The sequence below is a fragment of the Bos indicus x Bos taurus genome, chromosome X (assembly GCF_003369695.1).
Source record: "Bos indicus x Bos taurus breed Angus x Brahman F1 hybrid chromosome X, Bos_hybrid_MaternalHap_v2.0, whole genome shotgun sequence".
Classification (NCBI taxonomy): Eukaryota; Metazoa; Chordata; class Mammalia; order Artiodactyla; family Bovidae; genus Bos; species Bos indicus x Bos taurus.
In genome coordinates this window covers 51526926-51549450 of record NC_040105.1, presented here as the reverse complement: position 1 = coordinate 51549450, position 22525 = coordinate 51526926, and the positions used below count along the sequence as shown (strand labels likewise).

Genomic DNA, 22525 nt, shown 5'->3' with positions numbered 1-22525 from the left:
GCTTTGTCTGTCTGGATTGCCTTCTCTTTAAAACCCCAAGATCTACTTACTAATGGAGGGCCCATGTAAGACCTCACAGTTGGGGCAGTGGTAGAGGTCAATGTCAGCAGCCTTCTCCTCTTCGACACCAACACAACTAGAAAAGAGAAAATCAGCCAATGTTTGTGGAAATTTTATTTTTCATAAGGTCTAGAACTGTGTTGTTCAATACATAATTAAGTAAAATTTTAAATGTAGTTCCTCCATCACTCTAGGAACATTTCAAGTGCTCAATAGCCACATGTGGTTACCATATTGGGCAGATTATCAAACTGTTTTGTCAACGCAAAAAGTTCTATTGTACCACAACGGTCTAAAATAATTATGACAGAGCTAAAAATGTACAGACAATAAAGCTTCATTAAGACTCAGAATGGTCAAAGCTGGAAGAGAGTCTAGAGCAGTGCTGTCTGACAGAAATATAATGTGAGTCAAATACATAATTTTAAATGTTCTAATAGCCCCATTAAAAAGGTAAAAAGAAACAGTGAAGTTAATCTTAATAATAATTTAATAATAATATTTTATTTAACCACTATATCTAAAATATTATTCCTATATAAAATCAAACATTTAAACTTTATTGCTGCTGCTGCTAAGTCGCATCAGTTGTGTCCGACTCTGTGAGACCCCATAGACGTCAGCCCACCAGGCTCTCCTGTCCCTGGGATTCTCCAAGCAAGAATACTGGAGTGGTTTGCCATTTCCTTCTCCAGTGCATGAAAGTGGAAAGTGAAAGTGAAGTCACTCAGTTGTGTCCGACTCTTCGCAACCCATGGACTGCAGCCTACCAGGCTCCTCCGTCCATGGGATTTTCCAGGCAAGAGTACTGGATTGGGCTGCCATTGCCTTCTCCTAAACTTTTTTGAGCAATTTATTAAATGAAAAGGAATGAAAACAGTGCTTCCCTCTCAGTGAAGGATTATGGTAACCATTTTTTCTTCCTTATCTGTATTTCCTAATTTTCTACAATGAACATGCATTATTAATTTCATATTATAATATCTGAGAAAGACATAATTTTGGAAATCTCAGTTTACATGTACGTGAGCTAGTAATCTCACAAAATGTAAACCCTTCCTCACCAAAGAAGTCATCAGCAGCCCTCTAAAAATCTTCTGGCTAAGATCTAACTCTTAAAATCTTTGGTCAGCCACACAGAACAGGGAACATAAAAATAAGGCAGAGCTCCAACCATTTTGGTTCAAGACGATGCTCATGAACTGACTTCCTGGAATCAGGACGCCATCACCTTCCCCATTGCTAACCCTGTAAATCTGTTGCAGATCAATAAATTGGGGACATTTTATTTCATAAAAGCATTAGTCCATTACAGATTGGAAATTAAAAAAAAAAATACCCTGGTCCTTCACCTCAGAAAGTCTCAGAAGCACTGTGTTAGAACTTGGTCAGGTAGAAGCTGTACATTCTCCCAGACCCTTACAACTCAGGGCTGGGCTAGGGGTGGACGTCCCCCTCATTTTCCAGTGAGACTCTGAAATCATCTCTCCTCTATCTTTGTATAAGATTTCCTACTCTTCTGAGTTTTGTATCATTCATCCATACCTCTTCCCACTCCTCTTCACTGTCAGCTACTCATCTCCCAAACATACCTTTTTCATTCATTGAGGAACCTGCTCACAGATTCCTCTCCATCTCAAGTCCTGCCAACCTCTCACGTGACATAGTAAAGGATATAGAGGCCTAACATCCCAGCCTCTTAGCACATTGACCTTCTCATCTTCAGAGATTCCACTCCAATTTCAGCTACCAATTCTCATGGCCATCCCGCAAAACCCTATCAATACTTGCAACTGCTACACCTCTGGAATATAAAATGCACACATTACTCTCTGACCACAAGGTCATCCATCCAGGTCTCATTCTTTACACCTGTTCTTTGCCCTCAAAATCTCTTGATTCTACTTTTCACCTGTTCAACTACTATTGCCTTCACCCTTATTCCCTATCTAGTTTATAGATTCCATCATTCCTCACTTCAACCATTCTCTTACAGATACCCTCAACTCACTTGCCCCACTGCCTTTACATCACTCCCATGTGCAAATCCAAGCCCCGGCTCAATCCACTGAACCACTGGACATGGCTAGAAGAAAAAAAATCATTAAATGGATTGGTGCCACAATATACTAAGTGTCCAAAATATCTAAGCCATAGAATAACCAACACAACATTGAAGGAGAAGAACAACGTTGGAAGACCAATGCTACCTGACTCAAACACTTATTGTAAAGCTACAGTAATCAGAACTTCCCTGGTGGTCCAGCAGTAAAGACTCTGTGCTTCCAATGCAGGGGTAGCAGGTTCAATTCTTATCAGGGAACTGAGAGCCCACATGCTGCATGGTGTGGCAAAAATTTTAAAAAGCTACAATAATCAAGACAGTATGGTACTGATGGAAGAATAAACAGATCAATAGAACAGGAAAGAGTGCCCAGAAACAGATCAACAGAAATAGAGTCAACTGATCTTTGATAAAGGAGCAAAGGTAATACAATGCGGCAAAGACAGCCTTTCAACAAATGGTGCCAGAACAACTGAACATGCAAACAAATGAAATTACACACAGACCTTATACTCACCACAAAAAAGAACTCAAAATGGATCACAGACTGAAATACAAAATGCAAAGCTATAAAACTTCTAGAAGATAACAGGAGAAAATCTAGATAAATTTAAGTTTGGCAATGACTTTTTAGATGTTATACCAAAGGCACAGTCCATGAAAAATGAGAATTGATATGCCAGACTGCATTATAATTAAAACCCTCTCTATGAAAGGTAGATAATGAAAAGATAAGCCAAAGACTGACAGTAAATATTTGCAAAGGACATATCTGATAAAGGACTGTTATCCAAAATACACAAAGAACTCTTAAAACTCAACAGTGAGAAAATGAACAACCCGATTAAAAACGGGCATAAGATCTGAAGAAATACCTCACCAAAGAAGGCGTACAGATAGCAAATAAGTATATGAAAAGGTGTTCCACTTCATATATCAATAGGACAATACAAATTAAAACAATGAGATATCACTATACACATAACAGAATAGCCAAAATTCAGAACACTGACAGCACCAAATGTTGGCGAGGAGGTGGAACAACAGGAATTCTCATCCTTTGCAGGTGAGAATGCAAAACACAGCCACTTTAGAATACAATTTGGCAGTTTCTTACAAAACCAATTGCACTCTCTGTATTGAAAGTAACTAAAAACTATGTCCACACAAAAATCTGCACACAGATGTTTATGGCCACTTCATTCATAATTGCCAAAATCTGGATGCAACCAAGATGTCCTTCAGTAGGTGAATGGATAAACTGTGGTACATTCAGACAACTGAATATTATTCAGCACTGAAAAAAAATAAAAGAGCTATCAAGCCATGAATAGATATGAAAGAAACTTTGAAAGAACACCATCAGGCTACATATTTTATGATTCCAACTACATAACATTCTGGAAAAGGCAAAACAATGGGGACAGTAAAAAGATCAGTGGTTGCCAGGGGATGGCAGGCAAAGAGAGATGAATAGAATGTAAAGGACTAAGGCTGAGACTTCCCTAGTGGCTCAGACGGTAAAGCGTCTGCCTACAATGTGGGAGACCCAGGTTCTATCCCTGGGTTGGGAAGATCCTCTGGAGAAGGAAATGGCAACCTGCTCCAGTACTCTTGCCTGGAAAATCCCATGGATGGAGGAGCATGGTAGGCTACAGTCCATGGGGTCGCAGAGTCAGACACAACTGAGCAACTTCACTTTCACTTTTCATGAATCTATAATTATTAAAAAATAAAATTTATTAAAAAAATATGCCACTCCAAAAACAACCTATGAGCCCTAACAGAGCAGGCTGTCCTTCTGATCCTTCTAACTCCACACCCTACAAGACTTTCTCCAGACCAGGGATTCAGCAGCCCATATACTACATCTAGTAAACTCTGAATATGAATGCTAAGCCTTCTCTTTTCTCTTCCCTTTGCTACACACTCTGAAAGCTGTGGATTACCCTTCTGCTGCTTTAAAGAGAGTGGTATCCACTTTAACTTGATTTCACTTGGAACAAAAATGTGGAGTGTGTGTGAGCTTATAAGCCTGATTTTCTCTATCTCCCACTTGAAAATGGTTTAACCCAGCAGTGCCTTATACTATCTACAGTATTATATCCTATAGCAAGAGTCCAAGGGACCCAAGTTTGACTTGTGGTTGAACAACTAACTGGGTGTGTAGCTTTGAGCAAGCTATTTAACCTCATGAGAGAAAATAACAGCTCCAAAGAGCTATTTGAAAGATTAATCGGTCACTTCTGGTTCAGGAATAATGGAGTAAATGTACTTCTCCCTATTACTCTCACTAAGTACAGCTAAAAATCTAGGACAGTAAGAAAAATAAAAGGTAAAATGACTCTGAAAAATGGAGAGAAGGCAGCCTGACCAGATGACAGCAGTACCTGAGGTAGTGAGTGTCAACAGACAGCAAGTGGGGGAACCTGGACTTCTACTTCTACCTGCAGTAAAGAGTAGTACCTACCCCTTACCCTGACAATGAAGTGCAGTGTCTGAAGAAGTCTGCAAAAACAAGATATAATAACATCCAGAGTCTCATAACGTAATACCCCAAATATTCAGGATATAATGAAAATAATGACTCAGCTTATCAAGAACAAGAAAAATCACAACTTGAATGAACAAAGAAAATCAGTAATCTCACTAATGAGATGACACAGATGCTGGAATTATCCGACAAATTTTAAAAGAGCAACCACAAAAATGCTTCAATAACAATTATAAACATGCCAGAAACAAATGAATAAATAAAAAGTATAAGCAAAAACTAGAATCTCTGCAAAGAAATGGAAAATATAGAAAAGAACCAATGACATTCTTAGAAAAAACTGTTGTTGCTTAGTCACTAAGTCATGTCTGACACTTGTGAGACTCCATGGACTGTAGCCCACCAGCTCCTCTGTCCATGGGGTTTCCCAGGCAAGAATACCAGAGTGGGTTGCCATATCCTTCTCCATGGGACTCTTCCCAACCGAGATCAAATCTGTGTCTCCTGTATTGGCAGGCAGATTCTTTACCACTGAGCCACCAAGGAAGCCCTTAGAAAAAACTAAAGCAACTTAAATGAAAACTCACTGCATGGGCTCAACAGCAGAATGTAGACAATAGAGGGAAAAAAATAGTAAACCTAAAGACAGAACAACAGAAACTATCCAATCTGAACAACAGAAAGAAAATAGATTGAACTGTGAACAACTATAAGTCAAAAAATTGGACAACCTAGAAGAAACAGATTAATTCTTAGAAACATACAACCTGAAAAAACTGCATCAGGAAGAAATAGAAAATCTGAAGAGACTAATAAGGAGATTGAATCAGTAATAAATACAAAAATTTCCCAAAGAGAAGAGAAGCCCAGGACCAGATGACTTCATTGGTAAATTTTATCAAACATTTAAAGAAGAATTACCACCAATTTTTCTTAAACTCTTTTTTAAAAAATCAAAGAGAAGGGAACACTCCAGAACTCATTTTATGAGGCCAGGATTACCCTGGTACCAAAGACAGGTAAGAACACTACAAGAAAAGAAAACTACAGGTCAGTATCCCTGATGAATACACATAGAAACATTCTCAATAAAATACTAGCAAACCAAATTCAGCAGCAAACTAAAGGGAACATTTCCCAGGATCAAATGGGATTTATCCTTGAAACACAAAGCTGGTTCAACATAAACAAATTAATAAAGGTGATACATCACATTAATAGAATGAAAGAAAAAAGTGATCTCAAAAGAAGATACAGAAGCATTTGACAAAATTCAACACTGATTCATAAACACTCAGTAGGGTAGAAAAGAAATGTACTTCAACATAATAAAGGCCATATAAGATAAGCCCATAGCTAACATCAGACTCAATGGTATATGGTTGAAAGCTTTTCCTCTAAGATCAGGAACAAGACAAGGATACTCACTCTCACCACTTCTATTCAATAGAGTACTAGAAATCCCAGCCAGAGCAATCAGGCAAGAGAGGGGGAAAAGGCATCAGAATTGGAAAGGAAGAAGCACAATTATCTGTTTGCAGGTGACATGATTTTATATATAAGAAATCCTAAAATTCCATCCCAAAACTGTTACAGCTAATCAATAAATTCTGTAAAGTTATAGGATAAAAAGATTAACATGCGGGACTTCCCTGGTGGTTGAGAATCCACCTGCCAAAGCAGGGGACACAGGTTCAACCTCTGATCTGGGAAGATCCCAAATGCCATGGGGTAACTAAGCCCATGCATCAAAACTGTTGAAGCCCATGGGCCTAGAGCCCATGTTCCACAAGAAGAGAAATCACCATAATGAGAAACCCACACACTGCAATAAAAGAGGAGCCCCTGCTTACTGCAACAGAGAAAGCCCACACGCAGAAACAAAGCCCTAGCACAACCAAAAACAAAAAATTAATTTAAAAAATTAATATGAAAAAATCAGTAGTATGTTTATAAACCAAAAACATTATCTGAAAAATAAATAAAACAATTCCATTTACAGTAGTGCCAAAAACTATAAACTACTTAGGAATAAATTTAATCAAGAAGGTGAAAGATCTCTACACTGAAAACTACAAGACATCAGTGAAAGAAATTGAAGAAAACACAAAGAAATGGAAGGATATCCTGGGTTTATGGATTGGAAGAATCAATTTTGTTGAAAAGTCCACATTGCCCAAAGCCATCTATAGATACAAAACAATCTTTATCAAGATTCCAATGGTAATGATACAGAGAAGATTACCATGGCCCCTGTGCAAGTCAGTCAGTTTGGTTGGTCACTTGTGTCTGACTCTTTGTAACCCCATGGAATGCAGCACTCTAGGCTTCCCTGTCTATCATCAATTTCAGGAGTTTGTTCAAACTCAAGTCCATCGAGTCAGTGATGCCATCCAACCATCTCATCCTCTGTCGTCCGTTTTTCCTCCTGCCTTCAATCTTTCTCAGCATCAGGTCTTTTCTAATGAGTCAGTTCTTCGCATCAGGTAGCCAGATTGTTGAAGCTTCAGCATCAGTCCTTCTTTCCCTTAGGATTGACTGGTTTGATCTTCTTGTAGTCCAAGGGATTCTCAAGAGTCTTGTCCAACACCACACTTCAAAAGCATCAATTATGCAGCACTCAGCTTTCTTTATGGCCCAACTACCACATCCATATATGACTACTAGAAAAGCTATAGCTTTGACTAGACAGGTCTTTGTCGGTAAAGTAATGTCCGTTTTTTAATATGTTGTCTAGATTGTTTCTTATAGCTTTTCTTCCAAGGAACAAACATCTTTTAATTTCATGGCTGCAGTCACCATCTGCAATGATTCTGGAGCCCAAGAAAATAAAGTCTGTCACTGTTTGCATTGTTTCCCCATCTATTCGCCATGAAGTGATGGGACCAGATGTCATGATCTTAGTTTTTTCAATGCTGAAGTTTTAAGCCAGCTTTTTTACTCTCCTCTTTCACTTTCATCAAGAGGCTCTTTAGTTCTCTTTGCTTTCTGCCATAAAGGTGGTGTCATCTGCATATGTGAGGTTATTGATATTTCTCCTGGCAATCTTAATTCCAGCTTGTGCTTCATCCAGCCTGGCATTTCACATAATGTTCTCTGCATATAAGTTAAATAAGCAGGGTGACAATATACAGTCTTGACATACTCCTTTCCTAATACAAAACCAGTCTGTTGTTCCATGTCTGGATCTAACCGGTGCTTCTTGACCTGCATTCAGATTTCTCAGGAGGCAGGTAAGGTGGTCTGGGATTCTCATCTCTTAAAGAATTTTCCACACTTTGTTGTGATCGACACAGTTAAAGGCATTCACATAGTCTACGAAGCAGATGTATTTCTGGAATTCCCTTGCTTTTTCTATAATCCACAGGATGTTGGCAATTTGATCTCTCATTCCTCTGCTTTTTCTAAACCCAGCTTGTACATCTAAAAGTTCTAGGTTTATGTACTATTGATGCTTGGCTTGGAGAATTTTGAGCATTACTTTGCTAGCATGTGAAATGAGTGCAATTGTGCAGTAGTTTGAACGTTCTTTGGCACTGGAATGAAAACTGACCTTTTCCAGTCCTGTGGCCACTGTTGAGTTTTCCAGATTTGCTGGCATATTGAGTGCAGCACTTCAACAGCATCATCTTTCAGGATTTGAAATAGCTCAGCTGGAATTCCATCACCTCCACTAGCTCTGTTCATAGTGATGCTTCCTAAGGCCCACTTGACTTCGCATTCCAGGATGTCTGGCTCAAGGTGAGTGATCACACCATCATTATTATCTGGGTCATGAAGATCTTTTTTGTGTAGTTCTTCTGTGTATTCTTGCCACCTCTTCTTAATATCTTCTGCTTCTGTTAGGTCCATACTGTTTCTGTCCTTACAGTGCCCATCTTTGCACGAAATGTTCCCTTGGTATCTCTAATTTTCTTGAAGAGATCTCTAGTCTTTCCCATTCTATTGTCTTCCTCTATGTCTTTGCATTGATCACTCAGGAAGGCTTTCTTATCTCTTCTTGCTATTCTTTGGAACTCTGCATTCAGATGGATGTATCTTTCCTTTCCTCCTTTGCCTTTCACATATCTTCTTTTCTTAGCTATTTGTAAGGCCTCCTTACAACCATTTTGCCTTTTTTGCATTTCATTTTCCTGGGGATGGTTTTGATCACTGCCTCATGTACATGTTACTAACCTCCATCTATAGTTCTTCTGACACTCTATCAGAGCTAATCCCTTGAATCTATTTGTCACTTCCACTGTAAGGGATTTGATTTAGGTCATACCTGAATGGTCTAGTGGCTTTCCCTACTTTCTTCAATTTACGTCTGAATTTTGCAATAAGGAGTTCATGATCTGACCCACAGTCAGCTCCCAGTCTTGTTTTTGATGACTGTATAGAGCATCTCCATCTTCAGCTGCAAACAATATAATCAGTCTGCTTTTGGTGGTGACCATCTGGTGATGTCCATGTGTAGAGTCTTTTCTTGTGTTGTTAGAAGAGGGTGTTTGGGAAAAAAAAAAAAAAAGAAGAGGGTGTTTGCTATGACCAGTGCATTCTCTTGGCAAAACTTTGTTAGCCTTTGCCCTGCTTCATTTCGTACTCCAAGGCCAAACTTGCCTGTTACTCCAGGGATCTCTTGACTTCTTACTTTTGCACTCCGGTCCCCTATAATGGAAAGGATATCTTTTTTGGTGTTAGTCCTAGAAGGTCTTGTAAGTCATCATAGAACCATTCACCTTCAGCTTCTTTGGCACCAGAAGTTTGGGCATAGACTAGGGTTACTGTCATATACAATGGTTTGTGTTGGAAACAAATAGAAATCATTCTGTCATTTTTGAGATTTCATCCAAGTACTGCATTTTGGACTCTTCTGTTGACTATGATGGCTACTCCATTTCTTCTAAGGGATTCTTGCCCACATAGTGGATATAATGGTCATCTGAATTAAATTCGCCTATTCTGGTCCATTTTAGTTCACTGATTCCTGAAATATCGATGTTTTCTTGCCATCTCCTGTTTGACCACTTCCAATTTATCTTGATTCGTGGACCTAACATTCCAGGTTCCTATGCAATATTGTTCTTTACAGCATCAGACTTTATGTCTATCACCAGTCGTATCGACAGCTGGGTACTGTTTTCGCTATGGCTTAGCCTCTTCATTAATTTCTCTACTCTTCTCCAGTAGCATATTGGGCACTTATTTACCTGGGGAGCTCATCTTTCAGTGTCATATATTTTTGCCTTTACATACTGTTCATGGGGTTTCAAGGCAAGAATACTGAAGTGGTTTGCCATTCCCTTCTCCAGTGGACCACATTTTGTCAGAACTCTCCATCATGACCCATCCATCTTGGGTGGCCCTACACAGCATGGTTCATAATTTCATTGAATTAGACAAGGCTGTCATCCATGTGATCAGTTTGATTAGTTGTCTGTAATTGTGGTTTTCATTCTGTCTGCCCTCTTATGGATAAAGATAAGAGGCTTGTGGAAGCTTCCTGAGTAGTGGACTGGCTGTGGGGGAATCTGGGTCTTGCTTTGCTGGGCAAGGCCATGCTCAGTAAATCTTTAATCCAATTTTCTGTTGATGGGTGGGGCTATTCCCTCCCTGTAGTTCAGGCCAAACTATGGCACGAGTAATGATGACCTCCTTAAAAAGGACTTATGCCAGCATGCCATGGCTCTGTTGCATTTCATCTCTCTCATGAGACTGTTGCATTCATTGCCCCCAATCCCACGGCAGGTCACTGTCGACCCATGCCTCTGCCAGAGACTTCTGGACACTCACAGGCAAGTCTGGCTCAGGCTCTTGTCAGGTCACTGCTACTTTCTCCTAGATCCTTGTACACACAAGGTTTTGTTTGTGCCCTCCAGAAGTCTGTTCCCTCAGTCCTATGGAAGTCTGTAATCAAATCCCACTGGCCTTCAAAGTCAAATTCCCTGGGGGTTCTCAGACCCTATGCCAGATTCCCAGGTTAGGAAATCTGTTATGGGCCCTAGAATTTTCACAAAAGTATGAGAATTTCTTTGGTATAATTGTTTTCCAGTTTGTGGGTCATCTGCTCAGTATAAGGATGACATGCAAATTCATGAAGCATTTCATATTTTTGAATTGAGAGAGTAGCACTGAAACATATACACTACCATATGTAAAATAGGTAGCCAGTGGGAATTTGTTATATGACTCAGAGCTAGACCCAGTGCTCTGTCACAATACAGAAGGGTGGAATGGGGTGGGAGAAAGGAGGAAGGTTCAAGAGGGAGGGGACATACATATACCTGTGACTGATTCATGTTGATGTATGGCAGAAACCAACACAACGTTATGAAGCAATTATCCTCCAATTCAAAATAAATCTTTAAAAATATTCCAATGGTATTTTTCTAAAGAAGTAGAAAAAACAACATTCAAATTTATATGGAACCACACAGGACCCAGAATAGCTAAAGCAATTCGGATAAAGAAGAGAGTGGGAAGTATCACATTTCCTGATTCCAAATTGTATTACAAAGTTATGGTAATCAAAACAGTGTGGTACTGGCATAAAACAGACCCATAGACCAAAGGAGCAGTATCAAGAGCCCAGAAATAAACCCTGCATACACAGTCATCTAATAATGGACAAAGGAGTCAAGAATACTCAGTGCAGAAAAGACAAGTCTCTTAAATGGTGCTGGGAAAATTGGATATTCAAATGTAAAAGGAGGGGCGGTCCTAAGATGGCAGAGGAATAGGACAGGGAGACCACTTTCTCCCCCACAAATTCATTGAAAGAACATTTGAACACTGAGCAAATTCCATAAAAAAACTTCTGAATGCTGGCAGAGGACATCAGGCACCCAGAAAGGCAGCCCATTGTCTTCGAAAGGAGGTAGGAAAAAATATAAAAGATAAAAAGAGAGACAAAAGAGGTAGGGACGGATATCCATCCCGGGAAGGGAGTCTTAAAAAAGAGAGAAGTTTCAAACACCAGGAAACACTCTCACCGACGAGTCTGTGGCAAGCCTTCGAACCTCAGAGGGCAACATAACCGGGAAGAAAAATAAGTAAGTAATTAAAACCCAAAGATTACGTGCCTAATGGCAACTCCCAGTGGAGAAACAGCACAGATGCTCCGCATTTGCCACTAGCAAGCGGGGTCTGGACAGGCAGGCCCAGGCTGCATTGCTTAGGATAAGGACTGGGCATGAATGCCCGAGGGCAATCTGAGGGAACTAACTTAAGATAGCAATCCAGACTGTGGGATAGCTATCCCATGAAAATCCCTAACCTAAGACACTGCCAGGCCTGTTCATAGAACAAAGGACTAAGCAGAGCTAGCAGGCTGCAGACCGGCCCATCCCCCGCTGGAGACAGGCAGGTGAGGGCAGCCAGAGCCAGAAGGGGGCAATCGCGGCCCCAGAGAGGCATCATCTACCAAACTGCAAGCAGGCTTCATTGCTAACCAAGACTTCTTGGGATTCTGGATGGTCGACATCCACCAGAAGGGTCACAGCCAGAGATCAGCTCCCAGAAGAGACATATCACATACCTGAGAAGGCACGCCAGTTGTACACCCAGAAAACTGAGCGGCTGGGACCGGGGAGGCAATAAGACACAGCCCCCAACTGGGGGCGACTGCGCTTACCAAGCACCTGGTCACCTGAGCTGCTCGGACCTGTGAAGGGCACAAAACACAGGCCCAAACAAGTCTGCGCCTTTGTGGAGTACCCAAGAACCTGAACCTGAGCATCTTAGACCTGAGAACTGCACGCAACCCAGGGCTCACCTCAGACAGCTCCTGGCAGAGCAACCTAGAGCCTGAACAGTGTAGACTGGGAAAGCACACACACTGTGAGCGGGGGCAAACCCAGTGTGGCCGAGGCACTGCAAGTACTCCCCACACAAGCCAGTGATATTTGCTTGCAGTGTTCTGCCCTCCCCACAGCACAACTGAACAAGTAAGCCTAAAAAAGTGACCACCACCACCCCCTCGTGTCAGGGTGAAAATTAGACACCGAAGAGACCAGCAAACAGAAGAAATTAAAATAAACAGAGGGAAATGCTTTGGAAGTGACAGGTGCAATAGATTAAAATCCTGCAATTAGCACCAACTACATAGGAAGGGGCCTATAGATCTTGAGAAGTATAAGCTGGATCAAGGAACATTCTGAAAATGAACTGACCCCACACTGCCCACAACACCACCAGAGAAAGTCCTAGATGTATTTTTGCTATTATGATTTTTTTTTAATTTTTAAGTCCTCTATTACTCTCTTAATTTTCATTTTTATAACCTACTATAACTTTGCAAAAAAAAGACCTTATTTTTCCAGCAAACTTCATGTATCTATATATATTTTATAATTTTTGTGACTTTGTTTTTTTGAGAATCTAACCTCTACTCTAGATTTTTAATCTTCGGTTTTTGATATTTGTTATCAATTTTGTACCTTTAAGACACCAATCTTGAGTACCCATTTTTACTTGGGAGCAAGATTGTTGGCTTGATTGCTCTCTCCCCCTTTGGACTCTCCTTTTTCTCCACGAAGTCGCCTCTATCTCCACCCTCCCCCTTCTCTTCTCTACCCAACTCTGTGAATCTTTGTGTGTTCTGGGCCATGGAGAACACTTACGGAACTGATTACTGGCTAGATCTTTCTCTCTCCTTTTGATTCTCTCTTTTCTCCTCCTGCCCACCTCTGTCTCCTTCCTCCCTCTTCTCTTCTCTGTGTAATTCCATGAACATCGCTGAGGGATCCAGACTGTGCAGAGCACATAAGGAAGTGATCACTGGCTAGCTTGCTCTCTCGCCTTTAGTTTCCCCTTTCTTCTCCTCCTGGTCACCTCTATCTCCCTCCTCCCTCTTCTCTTCTCCATGTAACTCTGTGTACCTCTCCGGGTGGCCCTCAGTGTGGAGAAACTTTTCATCATTAACCTAGATGTTTTATCATCAGCGCTGTATAGATGCAGAAGTCTTGAGGCTACTGTAAGAATAAGACTGAAAACCAGAGGCAGGAGGCTTAAGTCCAAATCCTGAGAACACTAGAGAACTCCTGACTCCAGAGAACATTAATCGATAGGAGCTCATCAAATGCCTCCATACCCACTCTGAAACCAAGCACCACCCAAGTGCCAACAAGCTCCAGAGCAAGACATACCATTCAAATTCTCCAGCAACACAGGAACATAGCCCTGAGCTTCAATATACAGGCTGCCCAAAGTCACACCAAACCCACTGACATCTCAAAAGTCATTACTGGAAACGTCATCGCACTCCAGAGAGAAGAAACCCAGCTTCTCCCACCAGAACACGGACACAAGCTTACCTAACCAGGAAACCTTGACAAGCCACCTGTCCAACCCCACCCACAGTGAGGAACCTCCACAATAAAGAGGAACCACAAACTGCCAGAATACAGAAAGGCCACCGCAAACACAGCAATGTAAACATGATGAAAAGGCAGAGAAATACTCAGCAAGTAAAGAAGAGGATAAATGCCCACCAAACCAAACAAAAGAGGAAGAGATAGGGAATCTACTTGATAAAGAATTGTGAATAATGATAGTGAAAATGATCCAAAATCTTGAAAACAAAATGGAGTTACAGATAAATAGCCTGGAGACAAGGATCGAGAAGATGCAAGAAATGTTTAACAAGGACCTAGAAGAAATAAAAAAGAGTCAATAAATGAGATCAAAAACACTCTGGAGGGAACCAACAGTAGAATAACCGAGGCAGAAGATAGGATAAGTGAGGTAGAAGATAGAATGGTAGAAATAAATGAAACAGAGAGGAAAAAAGAAAACTGAATGAAAAGAAATGAGGACAATCTCAGAGACCTCTGGGACAATGTTAAACACCCCAACATTCGAATCATAGGAGTCCCAGAAGAAGACGACAAAAAGAAAGGCCATGAGAAAATACTTGAGGAGATAATAGTTGAAAACTTCCCTAAAAGGGGGAAGGAAACAGTCACCTAAGTCCAAGAAACCCAGAGAGTTCCAACACGATAAACTCAAGGCTAAACACCCCAAGACACATATTAATCAAAGGAACAAATATCAAACACAAAGAACAAATATTAAAAGCAGCAAGGGAAAAACAACAAATCACACACAAGGGGATTCCCATAAGGATAACAGCTGATCTTTCAATAGAAACTCTTCAAGCCAGGAGGGAATGGCAAGACGTACTTAAAGTGATGAAAGAAAATAACCTACAGCCCAGATTACTGTACCCAGCAAGGATCTCATTCAAATATGAAGGAGAAATAAAAAGCTTTACAGAAAAGCAAAAGCTGAGAGAATTCAGCACCACCAAACCAGCTCTCCAACAAGTGCTAAAGGATCTTCTCTAGACAGGAAACACAGAAAGGGTGTATAAATTGGAACCCAAAACAATAAAGTAAATGGCAATGGGATCATATGTATCAATAATCATCTTAAACGTAAATGGGTTGAATGCCCCAACAAAAAGACAAAAACTGGCTGAATGGATAGAAAAACAAGACCCCTATATGTGTTGTCTACAAGAAACCCACCTCAAAACAAGGGACACATACAGACTGAAAGTGAAGGGCTAGCAAAAGATATTCCACATAAATAGAGACCAAAAGAGAGCAGGGGTAGTAGCAATACTCATATCAGATAAAATAGACTTTAAAACAAAGGCTGTAAAAAGAGACAAAGAAGGACACTACGTAATGATCAAAGGATCAATCCAAGAGAAGATATAACAATTATAAATATATATGTAACCAACATAGGAGCACCACAATATGTAAGACAAATGCTAACAACTATGAAAGGGGAAATTAACAATAACACAGTAATAGTGGGAGACTTTAATACACCACTCACACCTATGGATAGATCAACTAAACAGAAACTTAACAAGGAAACACAAACTTTAAATGATACAATGGACCAGTTAGACCTAATTGATATCTATAGGACATTTCACCCCAAAACAATGAATTTCACCTGTTTCTCAAGCACACACGGAACCTTCTCCAGGATAGATCACATCCTGGGCCATAAATCTAGCCTTGGTAAATTCAAAACAATTGAAATCATTCCAAGCATCTTTTCTGACCACAATGCAGTCAGATTAGATCTCAATTACAGGAGAAAAACTATTAAAAATTCCAACATATGGAGGTTGAACAACACGCTGCTGAATAACCAACAAATCACAGAAGAAATCAAAAACGAAATCAAAATATGCATAGAAACAAATGAAAATGAAAACACTACAACCCAAAACCTGTGGGACACTGTAAAAGCAGTGCTAAGGGGAAGGTTCATAGCAATACAGGCTTACCTCAAGAAAAAAGAAAAAAATCAAATAAATAACCTAACTTTACACCTAAAGCAACTAGAAAAGGAAGAAATGAAGAACCCAAAGGGTTATTAGAAGGAAAGAAATCTTAAAAATTAAGGCAGAAATAAATGCAAAGGAAACAAAAGAGACCATAGCAAAAATCAACAAAGCCTAAAGCTGGTTCTTTGAGAACATAAATAAAATTGACAAACCATTAGCCAGACTCATCAAGAAACAAAGGGAGAAAAATCAAGTCAACAAAATTAGAAATGAAAATGGAGACATCACAACAGACAACACAGAAATACAAAGCATCATAACAGACTACTATCAGCAATTATATGCCAATAAATCGGACAACTTGGAAGAAATGGACAAATTCTTAGAAAAGTACAATTTTCTAAAACTGAACCAGGAAGACATAGAAAATCTTAACAGACCCATCACAAGCACGGAAATTGAAACTGTAATCAGAAACCTTCCAGCAAACAAAAGCCCAGGACCAGACGGCTTCACAGCTGAATTCTACCAAAAATTTAGGGAAGAGCTAACACCTATCCTACTCAAACTCTTCCAGAAAATTGCAGAGGAAGGCAAACTTCCAAACTCATTCTATGAGGCCACCATCACCATGATACCAAAACCTGACAAAGATGCCACAAAAAAAAGAAAACTAGAGGCCAGTATCACTGATGAACATAGATGCAAAAATCTGTAACAAAATTCTAGCAAACAGAATCCAACAACATATTTAAAAGATCATACATCATGACCAAGTGGGCTTTATCCCAGGGATGCAAGGATTCTTCAATATCTGCAAATTAATCAACGTAATATACAACATTAACAAATTGAAAAATAAAACCATATGATTATCTCAATAGATGCAGAGAAAGCCTTTGACAAAATTCAACATCCATTTATGATAAAAACCCTCCAGAAAGCAGGACTAGAAGGAACATACCTCAACATAATAAACACTATATATGACAAACCCACAGCAAACATTATCCTCAATGGTGAAAAACTGAAAGCATTTCCCCTAAAGTTAGGAACAAGACAAGGGTGCCCACTCTCACCACTACTATTCAACATAGTGTAGGAAGTTTTGGCCACAGCAATCAGAGCAGAAAAAGAAATAAAAGGAATCCAGATTGGAAAAGAAGAAGTAAAACTCTCACTGTTTGCAGATGACATGATCCTCGACATAGAAAACCCTAAAGACTCCACCAGAAAATTACTAGAGCTAATCAATGAATATAGTAAAGTTGCAGGATATAAAATCAACACACAGAAATCCCTTGCATTCCTATACACTAACAATGAGAAAACAGAAAAAGAAATTAAGGAAACAATTCCATTCACCATTGCAACGAAAAGAATAAAATACTTAGGAATATATCTACCTAAGAAACTAAAGACCTATATATAGAAAACTATAAAACACTGGTGAAAGAAATCAAAGAGGACACAAATAGATGGTGAAATATACTGTGTTCATGTATTGGTAGAATCAATATAGTGAAAATGAGTATACTATCCAAAGCAATGTGGAGATTCAGTGCAATCCCTATCAAGCCACCAACAGTATTTTTCACAGAAACTAGAACAAATAATTTCACAATTTGTATGGAAATACAAAAAACCTTGAGTAGCCAAAGCAATCTTGAGAAAGAAGAATGGAACTGGAGGCATCAACCTGCCTGACTTCAGACTCTACTACAAAGCCACAGTCATCAAGACAGTATGGTATTGGCACAAAGACAGAAATATAGATCAATGGAACAAAAAAGAAAGCCCAGAGATAAATCCACGCACCTATGGACACCTTATCTTTGACAAAAGAGGCAAGAATATACAATGGAGAAAAGACAATCTCTTTTAACAAGTAGTGCTGGGAAAACTGGTCAACCACTTGTAAAAAAATGAAACTAGAACACTTTCTAACACCATACACAAAAATAAAATGGATTAAAGATCTAAATGTAAGACCAGAAACTATAAAACTCCTAGAGGAAAACATAGGCAAAACACTCTCCAACATAAATCACAGCAGGATCCTCTATGACCTACCTCCCAGAATATTGGAAATAAAAGCAAAAATAAACAAATGGGACCTAATTAAACTTAAAAGCTTTTACACAATGAAGGAAACTACAAGCAAGGTTTAAAGACAGCCTTCAGAATGGGAGAAAATAATAGCAAATGAAGCAACTGACAAAGAATTAATCTCAAAAATATACAAGCGACTCCTGTAGCTCAATTCCAGAAAAATAAACGACCCAATCAAAAAATGGGCCAAAGAACTAAACAGACATTTCTCCAAAGAAGACATACAGATGGCTAACAAACACATGAAAAGATGCTCAACATCACTCATTATCAGAGAAATGCAAATCAAAACCACAATGAGGTACCATTTCATGCCAGTCAGAATGGCTGCTATCCAAAAGTCTACAAGCAATAAATGCTAGAGAGGGTTGGAGAAAAGGGAACCCTCTTACCAACAGTGTAAACCCTCTTACACTGTTGGAGTGCAAACTAGTACAGCCACTGTGGAGAACAGTGTGGAGATTCCTTAAAAAACTGAAATAGAACTGCCATATGACCCAGCAATCCCACTGCTGGGCATACAACACTGAGGAAACCAGAATTGAAAGAGACACGTGTACGCCAATCTTCATCGCAGCACTGTTTATAACAGCCAAGACATGGAAGCAACCTAGATGTCCGTCAGCAGATGAATGGATAAGAAAGCTGTGGTACATATACACAATGGAGTATTACTCAGCCATTAAAAAGAATACATTTGAATCAGTTCTAATGAGGTGGATGAAACTAGAGCCTATTATACAGAGTGAAGTAAGCCAGAAAGCAAAACACCAATACAGTATACTAACGCATATATATGGAATTTAGAAAGATGGTAACAATAACCCTGTATGCGAGACAGCAAAAGAGACACAGATATATACAACAGTCTTTTGGACTCTGTGGGAGAGGGCGAGGGTGGGATGATTTGGGAGAATGGCATTGAAACATGTATATTATCATATGTGAAACCAATCACCAGTCTAGGTTCAATGCATAATACAGGGTGCTTGGGGCTGGTGCACTGGGATGACCCAGAGGGATGGGATGGGGAAGGAGGTGTGAGGGGGGTTCAGGATGGGGAACACAGGTACACCTGTGGTGGATTCATGTCAATGTATGGCAAAACCAATACAATATTGTAAAGTAATTAGCCTCCAATTAAAATAAATAAATTTATATTAGAAAAAAAGAAAAAAAAAAAAACCAAATGTAAAAGGATGAAAATAGACCCCTGACTTATATTACTCACAAAAATTAACTCAAAATGTATTAAAGATTTAAATGTAAGATCAAAAACCATGTAACTCCTAGAAGAAAACACAGGAAAAAAGGTCTTTAATGTGGAACTTAGGCAATAATTTTTTGGCTGTGACACTGAAAGCACAAAGTTACAAAATCAAAAATAAGTAATATCAAAAATAAATCAAAAATTTGGTTTGGCCACATCAAACTAAAAAGTTTCTGCTATGCAGAAATAAAAAGGTAACCTATGGAACAGGAGAAATACTTGCAAATCATATGTTATATATTAAATAAGGGGTTATTATTCAAAAAAATTAAGAACTACAGGTCAATAGCAAAAAAAACCTGGTTAAAAAGTGGGCAGATGAAACACATGAAAAGATTTTCAACATCACTCATTATTAGAGAAATGAAAATCAAAACTACAATGAGGTAATATGTCATTGTAATGGCCAGCATCAAAAACTACAAACAATAAATGCTGGAGATGGTGTGGAGAAAAGGGAACCCTCTTGCACTATTGGTGGGAATGTAAACTGATATAGCCACTATGGAGAACAGTATGGATATTCCTTAAAAAAGTAGCAATAAAACCACCATACAACCTAGCAATCCTACTACTAGGCATATACCCTGAGGAAACCAAAACTGAAAAAGACACATGTAACCACATGTTCACTGCAGCTCTATTTACAATAGCTAGGACATGGAAGCAACCTAGATGTCCACTGACAGATGAATGGATAAAGAAGCTCTGGGATATACATACCATGGAATATTACTTAGCCATAAAAAGGAACACATTTGAGTCAGTTTGAATGAGGTGGATGAACCTAGAGCATATTATACAGAATGAAGTCAGAAAGAGAAAAACAAATATCGTATATTAATGCCTATATATGGAATCTAGAAGGATGATACTGATGAGCCTATTTGTAGTGCAGCCATAGAGACGCAGACACAGAGAACAGCCTTGTGGACACAGGTGGGAAAGGAGAGGGTGGGATGAATTGGGAGAGGAGCACTGAAATATGTACTTTACCATAAGTAAAATGGATAGCCAGTGGGCATTTACTGTATGACACAGGGAGCTCAAACCTGGTGTTTTGTAATGACCTAGAGGGTTGGGATGGGGTGGGAGGTAGGAGGGACGGGGCATGTGTATGCCTATGGCTGATTCATGTTGATATATGGCAGAAACCAACACAATATTGTAAAGCAACTATCATCCAGTTAAAAAAGAAAAAGTAAACAGACGAACTGAACAGACATTTTCACAAAGACATACAGATGGCCAACAGATACATGAAGGCATTATGCTAAGTGAAATAAGTCAAAGACCACTCTATGATCTCAATTATATATGAAATCTAGGAAAAAAAACCCAAACTCATAGAAAAAGTGAGATTTGTGGTTACCCTCCAGAGGCGGGGGTGGGGTAAGAGAATTGCATAAAGGTAGTCAAAAAGTACAAACTTCCAGTTACACGATATATAAGTATTGAGGACGTAATGCACAACATGATGACTATAGTTAACACTGCTGCATGGTATATTTGAAAATTGCTAAGAGTAATTCCTAAAAGTTCTCATCACAAGCAAAAAGCTTAGTTTTCCTTTCTTTTTTGTACTTACATGAGATGGTGGATGGTAACTAAACTAATTGTGGTAATCATTTCATTCTACACCTTATTGTGGTATAGTTATTGTATCTATACCTAATTGTGGTAATCATTATACTCTATACCTTAAACAGTACTGTATGTCAATTACATCTCAATAAAACTGAAATAAAATAGAGAAAAATGAACAGAGCTTTAGCAACCTGTAGACTAAAAAAACAAACCCAAAGAAATCCACACTCAGAAATAGCATAATCAGGAAACTCCTTGATGGTTTAGTGGTTAGGACTCAGTGCTTTCATTGCCATGGTCCAGCTTTGATCCTTGTTCAGGAACTAAGATCCCACAAGCCATGTGGTACAGCCAAAAAAAAAATCAAATTCCTGAACATAAAAAAGACAAAGAAAAAATCTTGACATCAGTGAGAAAAATGATATTTCCTAAAGGAGAATGCCAATTTAAATGACAGAAGCTCTCTTATCAGAAACCATGGCAGCCAAAAGACAGTAGCACAACAGTTTTCAAGGGCTGAAAAGAACTAGAAACCTAGAATCTGATATCAAATGAAAAGACCCCCTCAGCAATTCAAGGGAAATCAAGACATTCTTATATGAAGGAAAACTAAGAGTATTTGTTGCCAATAGGCCAATTCTAAAAGCATGTGTAAAGGATGTTCTCTAAACAGAAAGGAAATGATAAAAGGACTCTTAAGAACACCAGGAAGTAAGACAGAACAAGGGAAAGACTGAAAATATGGGTACATACAATGTATTTTCCTTCTCCACTTGAGTTTTCTACATCATATTTGACAGTTGAAGCAAAAATTATACCACTATATGATATGGTTCTCAACATATGTAGATGAAATATTTAAGATAACTATAGCAGGGGAGCATAAAGAAATTTAAAATAAGATTTCTACTCTTCACTCAAACTAGTAAAATGTCTATACCAGTTGATTGTGATAAGTTATGTATGTATTATGTCAATGCCTAGAACAAGCACTGAAAAAGCTATACAAAGAGATCCACTCAAAAACATTATAGATAAATTTATATTTATTTATGTATATATTTATATCTAAATTTATTATAGATAAATCAAAACGGAATTATTGAAAAGATTTAAGTAACCCAAAGGAAGGCAGGAGAAAGAAAACAGAATGAACAGAGAAAACAAACAAAACAAAAAAATTACCAACTTATGCCCTAACACATCAATAATTGCATTAAGTATATATGGTCTAAATATACCAATTATAGAGATTAGCAGAGTGGAAAAAAATAATTCCAAACTTATATGTGTCTACAAGAAACTCACTTTATATATAATGGTGTCAGTAAAAGTAAAGTGAAAGTAAAGGGATATAAACAGACATAAGGCAACCATTAATCAAAAGAAAGGAGTGGCTATTTTAATGTCTATATTAATATCCTATAAAATGGACTTCCATGCAAAGAAAACTGCCAGTGACAGAGGACATTACATAATAATTAAAGGGTCAATCCACCAAGACACAGCACTCCTAAATGCATCTGCACCAAACAACAAAGCTGTAAGATATGAGGCAAATGAAAAAACTGAAAGGAAGAATAGAAAATTTGACAGTTATACCTGGACACTTCACCTCTTTCTCAACAACTGACTGAACAATTA

General features: G+C 38.8%; 1 protein-coding gene across 7 annotated transcripts in view; it reads right to left on the bottom strand.

The window, feature by feature from the left end:
• The window catches only part of PHF8 (PHD finger protein 8), a 97594-nt gene that overhangs the window by 66333 nt on the left and 8736 nt on the right, over positions 1-22525 (bottom strand). For all 7 annotated transcript variants that reach the window (XM_027535105.1, XM_027535102.1, XM_027535106.1 and 4 more), the window contains one exon: positions 51-136. In XM_027535105.1, the coding sequence (XP_027390906.1) occupies positions 51-136 (86 nt within the window). The remainder of the gene's footprint in view (positions 1-50; positions 137-22525) is intronic.